Below are 8,710 nucleotides of genomic sequence, written 5' to 3' on the forward strand. Positions count from 1 at the left end.
TATCTCCCAGTGAAACCTCCTCTTTCGCTGGTGTCAATATCTTATGTGGTTGGACTCATGTCTCATTACTAATACTTGTGTTAATGGAACAATGAATCCAACATTGACGATAGGGAAAATTATATTCATACTCTCTCAAGTGTTTAAAAAAATTTATTCAATAATTTACTTTTTTTTGACTTATAAGAACCCCTCTTAACTTATATGTCAATACCTATAATACTATTCGACACGTGTATCTCCACATTTCTATTTGTAAAATAAAATAAAATTTTAAAAAGTCAAATATAAATAAATTTTTTAGAATAAATTGAAGATTTTTGCTGATTATAGTTTTAGTTGAAAGGTTATACAGTTGATTTTAGTTAAAAGATAATGTATAGTTATTATTTTTGTTAAATAATAAAATTATTTTAATGTAACAGAGAGTAAAATTGTGTGGTAAAAAATGACAGAAAAGGCATTTGCAAAAAAAAGTTGTTCTCCCTTTATAATGATATAGATTTAATAAAGAGTGCATTTTTCTACTTAATAATGGCAAATACAGTTATATAAAATCGTATGTACCGGTATAAATTATCTTTGGGTTAATATCTCCCTTAATTTCTTTTACAGACATATATAAATAGGAAGAAGAATAATAAAAAAGAAATTCAATATAATTTCAATGATATGAGTCAGGATAATATTAATATCTATTGGTTAAAACAAGTTTAAAGGAATGTCTAATTGAGATTCTCCTTTTATCTTAGAAAATAATCACTTATTTTTTATTCCATAAAAAAATAAAATATAAACTACTTTTTAGTTCCTTTTTAACTTCAAAATTTTAAATAGTTTACATTTCTAATTATATGTCATATGCAAAGTTTAAGATAATATTAATTATTATTTTAAATTAATGTGCGTGTATCAATATAGAAGTGAAAATGAAAACCTCAACTATTTTTTTAAAATTTAAAAAATATAGGATTAAATATATTTTTGGGTCCCTTAACTTTAAATAAATTTTGAAATTAGTCCATTTCGAAACTTTGATCTAATTTAATGTTTTGTCTTTCAAGATACGTAGATTTACTCCTTTTAATCAAATTTTGTTAGGTTTATTTGATGTTTGTATACATTTCAGAATTGTATTTTAATTGTTTATATTATTTGACACATTTTTACTTTAATGTTTAAATATTATTATGAGACAACTTAAAATGTCAAATAAACTTAACAAAATTTAATTAAAAGAACTAAATCCACGTATTTCGAGAGTTGAAGGACTAAATTGATCTAAAGTTTCAAAATTGACTAATTTTAAAATTCACTCAAAGTTAAGGAAAAAAAAACATATTTATCTCAAAAATATATTATATTTCTTAACTTCTACACACCAACTTTACATAAAAAAATAGTGTATATATAGGAGTAACAACATAAAAACATAGGAGTATTAACCTTTTAAAACTTTAATCATTTCAACAGAAGCTCCAGATTTAAATGAATGAAACCAACCTGAGTAAACTAACCCTTTCATGATGATCCTTCTCTTAAGCAAAGATTGTTTCCAATGATAACATATTTTTTAGACTAAAAAATTCAAATGGTTTAAATTGGTAAAATAATTATTAACATTGCTTGAAAAGCACTGATTTACAATCTGTGATTTAGGAACAAAACATTTTAGAATTTGGAGTTATAAGTTTGATATGATGCCACAAAAAGTAACAAAGAAAAAACTGTTCTCAATACTCTATCCTGATCTTTGTATGAACTCAGTGCTGTTCAAACTGCAAATCACTTCTTTAGCCAAATATAGAGTATGTTATGATCTGGTGATCATTTTCATGAATTCAATGTTATGAGCTTTGAAGTTATCCATGACAGTGTCAGAATCACTTGTTAGAAATCATCTTCTCAATTTGACCGTTCTGGTTGTAAAGATCCACAATTTTCTTAGCATATGTGGGCATGTGCCTATCAGCCCTGCAAACATTACATTTCAACAATATAAACAAACTTCATATCCATAAATTATCCTAACTTCAAAGGATTAAGGAAAAAGAATCTCAGAATCTGTACAAATCAATTCCGTGTGATCAAAATTAGAGAAAAAAATCTAAAAAATACAGTCAAATCATTATGATCAATTCATACTAATTATGTTAATTAAGTTTAATGAATACTCTACATACCTTTCCTTGCCCCACAAACGATTCACGTGTAGATAGTTGCGAATGGTGTGATAATCAAGTGAATAACGTGCAAATTCAAGACCCTTAGGACCAATCTGAACATAAAAGCCAAAGCCAAAAACTTTGTTATGTCATGCATAATATACAAGTATAAATGGATAATTTGCTATGAATCTTTTACCAGGTTTAGTATAAAAGCCAGAATATTTCCAACAAATTTTGGGGCAGGTTGAGAAGGACCTCTTCCTGATCAACAATTTCAAAGAAAGAAGTAATCAACTCTGAAAGTATATACAGTAGTACTGATAAAAACAGAGAAGAGAAACTCTAAGCCTAAGATAATGTAATAACTGTCATATTCTATGTTAATTATATAGATGAATCCATAAAATCCATTTTTATCACAAAGCACATGTTATATACCTAACTTAGCTTCATCATCAGCCTTAACAGTCTCCATGACAAATGGTCGCCTATCCCCCTGAATCAAATGGAAAAAATCATACTCTTCTTTATTATAAAATAAAAATAATATGCTTATATGGAAAAGTATTTACAGAACTAATTGTTGGACTAATCTCTAGTAAGTTCTCCACAAGACTCAACATCTCTCTTCCACGCTCATTCCTGTCATATCAACAGAAAAATTGTTACGAAAAGATTAACCTATTCATACAAAGACCTCAAAATTCTTTTAACAAACTTCCTTCCTTCAATAGGTTGGATTCGTTACGAGACTCAGATACCATTGTTATGAAACGGTTAACCCACTCATACAAGACTCCAAAATTCCTTTAACAAAAATATATAAGGCTCAACCCTTCAAAAAAGGTAATGCATGAGTTGGCAAATAAACATTTCTGAAATATGAAGAACATATATGGATAAAATGGTATTGTGAAAAAAAGTAAAAAAAAAGAAAGAGACACTTGCATATTTTAGTCCATCGAGTTACCTGACTGTAACATATTGTGGATGTTGTGGCATACTGATTCCAGAATATTTTGGCACGCCCATATATCCAACCACCATGTCCTGAAAATTATTTTTCTATTCTTGATTCAAAGTTTCTTAATATGAAAAAGGATGCACAAACAGTGTGAACATCAAGCAAAACAAGCCTAATGAGGATATATCACATGGCAAAATTGGCAATAAACAATACTTCTTCATATTTCACACTCACATAAAATAGAAAGTAAATGGAAGTTTTTTTTTCTTGGAGCTTCTAGTTATATATTAACAAGATCAATTGCATGTGTATCAAGCATGAAAAATTGATTCTTACAACAGGATGAAAAAAGCATGTGATTTTTTAAGAATGAAGAGATATTCTTTTCAAGTCTATCCTACAATATAAATAAATAAATAAATGCTTAGATAAAATATAAGATCCAATCAATAAGTTGTCATAAGTAAGCTCATTGTTAGACTATATTGTCATCTTAAAATACAATTTCAGATCAAATTTAAGGCAATAAAAGGGAACTTGTAATCAAGAGTACAAAAGTAGTCACATATGTAATCCTTAATACAAACCGAATATTTAATCAAGTTTATTATGGCTTAGTATAAGATGGCAAGTTATTATGTCTTAATATTTAAGGAATAATTAACCAAAACCAATTTTGACATAATATTTTACAAACAAGAAAAAAGTTGAAACATTTTAGCATCATGGGAAGTGATTAAACAATATATGGTGAAAGAATTTGGTACGTAGACAACTTTATAAACACTTAGAAGATATTAACATAATCCTCCTAAGTTAAATTAAAATACAACTTTATAAACACTTAGAAGATATTAACATAATCCTCCTAAGTTAAATTAAAATATGTTTGTCAAAAAGACAACATGGTGAAGCAGATAAGGCAGACTTACAGCTAAAGCATTTGTATAGTCAAAACAGCTGCAAGGAAAAAAAAGTTTGACAACTTAGTGCAACATATAATGAAAGAATAAATAAGAAATTGAAGTATAAACAAAATATTGATTCCTGTATATAAATTTCATGCCATCATATTACGCAAAGTAAAATAAGAATTACCTGTAACAAGATGGGGCAATAACATCCACCAAATCATTTGCTGGCAGACAGAAATAAGGAACCTGTATGGGATAAACTTTTAAACTGAACAAAGTTTCATGCTTCAGAAACACAATGAACAAAGTACAATAAAGGGATATTATATACCTCTTCTATATGACCATCCAAATGCTTCAAGTGAACCTGCCAGAATGTTTGAAAAAGCAACTTAGGAACATAAAATAAATTGTAATACACAAAGATGTTATGATAAAGCACTGTTCTAAATAAATCAATTGGTGGTTCTTACAATCATAAATTATCAATTTATTTTCCATTTCAAAACCAAAACGTTTATTTGTCCATAACTGCTCTAAACCAGAAAGGACTTTTATGCAGAAAACCTTGTAATCTTGCATAAACTCATAATGTAGAACTGTTTCTGGTGATTCACTCGCAGCTTTTAGAAACTTATCCAGCCCTTCCCTAGTACCGTTGTCCACTGCAGAAAGAGCGCAAGAATTTACAAAATTAAACAGATGCATTAAGAAATAACTGATATTTCTGATTTTATAAATATTAAACTAATGATTTAAAGGGATATATAGCAAAACACTAGACCTTTTCCATACCACAATTTGTGCCTAAAACATAGAGCTTATCCAAATTTAAGTGATGCTCCACAGATCTTAATGCTGCAATCGAAGAAATTATTCTGCATTACAACATTACAAGTCACAATGGAGAAAATGATGAAAAACTGCAAAAAGTAAATCTTTGTAGTAGTGATACCTTGCACCTGGCAACCTACACCGCAGAAAAGAAGACGTTTGACACCAGCAGCCTATCATAATGATAATTCAGAAAGAATAACTATGAATATAAAAGCTTTCCTCTGAAGAATACAACCGATAAATTTTATAACAGCTGAAATTAAGGAACCAAATAAGCTATATGTAAAGTTTATCATGGGCAGTTCAAAGGTTGGCTTTTATTTGTATCACACAACATCTCACGGAACTTTCTCAAAGTTAAAATTTTCTTTTATATATCTAAGGCACTCTTGAATAAACAACTAGTTTAGAGATCTCTCTCATATAAGAGGCAGAAATATAGGTTGCCACCGTTCAAAGCAAAGAATAAATTTTTGAAGAACCAGATGCTCTTGGGCAATTTTGTTGCAAGTCTCTGATCGACTAAAGATAAGACAATTTCATAGTATATAAGTGGGTGCAAACCTCAGCTTAGACTTAAAGTCTACTTCTTAACATGGTATCAGAGTCATTGGTTAAAGCCTATCCTAGCAAGATTTGTGTTTCTATTGGGCCGCTATCGGACCACCCATTAATGTCTAGCCCCACGCACCAGATGTATACACCTCGGCGTGAGGGGATGTGTTGGAAGTCTCACATCAATTAGAGATAAGACAATTTCATAATATATAAGTGGGTGCAAACCTCAGCTTACAAACGGTTGTGTGAGGTTAAGTTAGACTTAAAGTTTACTTCTTAACAATGTCAAATAAACAAGAACAAAGAGAACAGTAAAACCACAAAGGAGAAATCGAATACCCGTCTTGAAATTAAATGTAATGGTCTCAAAACACTAGAATGGATTCAATTATCTCCAAAGCCAAGGTGCATAAAATGAGGAAAATATACTGAATCTCACAAAGAAGATTCTTAATACTTTCCTCATTTGTATCTCTCAATATCTCTTATATTTTGAAGAACAAAAATCAAAATGCCCTTGCTTCTCATTCCCATATATTGTTTAGCATTATGTTCTCAACATTCGACATTCCCTAGTACTGCAATCCCATTCATTTACTAGCCTAGATGATGGCTTTTCATATTAATAGATAAGTTGATTTTCTAAATAATTTAGTACAATACGCAACAGAAAATTGTATAAAAGATTTATTCAACTTAGATCATGAAAAATTCTTTCCCAATAAGATATTTTGCACACCTCAACAAGAGCCAGGGTATTGAGGTTAGGTGATAACGTTGGCTTGACACCTTTAGCAGCCAACACTTCTTCAGGTGTCCTACAAGAAATTTGAAGAAATAAACAGTGTTTTAGAAAGAAAACTACTTAATATCATGATAGGACATTAAGAAAATGCAGACCTTGCTAAAACAGGTCTTGGACCGAATCTGTCATCGGGATCACTATAATAAAACAAAGTTACATCAAAGGCATTAACAGAGAAAATGTCAGTTTCAGCAATAAAAAATTTAGCATCTTATTTACCCATCTAGAATTGAAATTATGTTCTATCACCTTTGTACACAAATGACAGCCTCGACCATGCCTGATGTAAGCATCTCTATTGCGATGGTTGTTACTATACCAGTCCATTGAGCTCCTATAAACAGAAAGAATTTTATATGTAAAACTTAGTCAAGAAACCTGGTCTAAATCAGTGGGAAATAAACAGAACTTTTGTTAATATGCAAATGCCAAATAAGGAGAATTTTTTATATATGTCCATATCAATGTGTTAAACAGTGTTCTTTTCATCTTTTTTTTATTTTTGTGGAAATCGGTTAATATATATAAAGAATAAACATCCTCATGAGTCATAACTTCTTGGCTTTCCACAGAAGCATAAAATATAGAATCAGCATTCAAATTGGTCTCCAAATTATGCAATCATTTAGACCCTTTGTTTAATTTACATTACGATTCAGTTCGTCAATTAGTCAAATTTGTTTCACATGACTTTATTTACTATATATGATAAGGTCAATGACATTATGAGAAAGAATCTTCTGTTCGAAGACCCTCAAAACTGACAACACCAAACTCAGAAGAATGCATAAGTAACAAAGACACCAAAATGAGAAAGAATCTTCTGTTCCCAACTTAGAAAAAATACCTTCCACAGGGAGAAGTTTCCGAGCATATAAAAGTTCCTCATATACCCCTAAGTAGGTCTCATCCATGTTATCAGTTTTCCTTCCTCTACCATGAACAACGGGTTCCAGTCTCTGAAAGGGAAAACAATAAGCAACTTTAGTTAGGCAAAATATTTTTACAAGACTAAAACAAAGGGTGGCACCTAGCTTATGCATTGCAGATATATAAGCAACAGAGGAAAGAAAGAGACTTACTTCAATCCTGGACATTCCATCTCCCAAGAAAGCACATGCATTCTTGACATGGGCAATGTAATATGTATCACACAACCCACAACGACTGTCCCAAAAGAACAATAACAATAACAAAACCAAACCATGAGAACTAATCACATGGAAAGTTATGTGGCAACTACAACATGTTCCATAACTTAATGAATAAAAGAGTTCATGGTTATGCACTCTCAATGTAATAGTCTGTTAACAGAAATCTATGACTTTAAAGATAATTATAGTATAAGTCAATCATTTTTCATTATACAAAAATGATTTATGCTTGAATTATGTGTAAACTTCTTTACTCTTTCAAATACATACCCTTTTTCTATTCTGAATAGAAATGGGGATAACTAACACATTCACACAAACACAAAGTATGTAAGTATATACCTGCAATGATCTTTTGCTGGGTAGATGCCACCTGGTGGGATAGGTTTGGACTTTTTCCTCCAATCCTTTCTCAAAGAACTATCTGTATCTGATTCCCAAAATGGAAGTAAAGGAAACAAGAGATGGGTGAGAAGAGAATGAGATAAAGTATATTAGAGAAATTCAAGGGTTGTTGTGAGGATGAAACCTTTGGACGAAGAAGAACAAATGGAGAGGGAAATTGGTAGAGAGGAGAGGTTGGCATGGAGAGATAAGATAGACATAGCTGAGTTGAAGTGGAAGAACTGAGATTTGATTAGTGACAAAGGTGACTTAGATTGTGCATTGTTGTAGCTTCTGCTCCACTAGTTCATAATGATGTGGCCCCAACATGCCACGTACAAACAAATATCTAACAATTTTTCTTCATTTTATTTTATTTTTTTGTAGTAATACTTAGTATATTTTAAGATATTTTTTTTTTTTTAGTAATACTTAATATATTTTAAGATGATTGTAGTTTGAGTATTTTGTTTTTTCTAATAGAAGTAACAATAAATTTTATTTATTTAAATAATTTTATATTTTTAATAAATGCATTATTTACAAATATTGACATAATTCATCTAAATATAATTAAAATATTATTGAAAACTAAGACAGAAAATTTAAAATTATTTCCAAAACTTTAAACTTCAGTTGTTTTCAAATGGGGAAGTATATATTATATGAAAATTGAAAGATTTAGAAAGTATAATTTAATTATTTTCATTTTTCCAATCGGTGCTATAAAAATATTTAGTTAAACATATCCGTGTCCTGACAGTGATTGGAGAGGGCGCACATTTGCGTATACGTAAAGATTTCTATTACTTAGAAAAAAGGATTTTCTTTTTCATTTCTTTAGTGTGTTACACTCTTTTATGGATATTTTCATTTTTCCTAATTTACAATGTAGGTTTTTGTTAGTATTTATTTTATTTTGG

General features: G+C 29.9%; 1 protein-coding gene across 1 annotated transcript; it reads right to left on the bottom strand.

Annotated features, from left to right (window-relative positions):
• Nucleotides 1-1,595: 1,595 nt before the first annotated feature.
• On the bottom strand, nt 1,596-8,091 carry HCAR (coenzyme F420 hydrogenase family / dehydrogenase, beta subunit family). The gene is made up of 19 exons (XM_028078272.2): nt 7,933-8,091; nt 7,746-7,833; nt 7,332-7,416; nt 7,097-7,208; nt 6,499-6,583; nt 6,345-6,386; nt 6,184-6,262; nt 5,005-5,056; nt 4,845-4,907; nt 4,617-4,714; nt 4,381-4,416; nt 4,234-4,295; nt 4,068-4,095; nt 3,139-3,218; nt 2,741-2,810; nt 2,607-2,664; nt 2,365-2,429; nt 2,184-2,278; nt 1,596-1,974 (listed from the first exon to the last, which is right to left on the bottom strand). The coding sequence occupies exons 1-19, from the start codon at nt 8,006-8,008 to the stop codon at nt 1,884-1,886; spliced, it is 1,365 nt and encodes a 454-aa protein (XP_027934073.2). The 5' UTR covers nt 8,009-8,091; the 3' UTR covers nt 1,596-1,883.
• Nucleotides 8,092-8,710: the final 619 nt, after the last annotated feature.

Source organism: Vigna unguiculata, chromosome 7 (assembly GCF_037176805.1).
Source record: "Vigna unguiculata cultivar grain cowpea cultivar isolate G323 ecotype 2 chromosome 7, ASM3717680v1, whole genome shotgun sequence".
In the NCBI taxonomy this organism is placed as follows: Eukaryota; Viridiplantae; Streptophyta; class Magnoliopsida; order Fabales; family Fabaceae; genus Vigna; species Vigna unguiculata.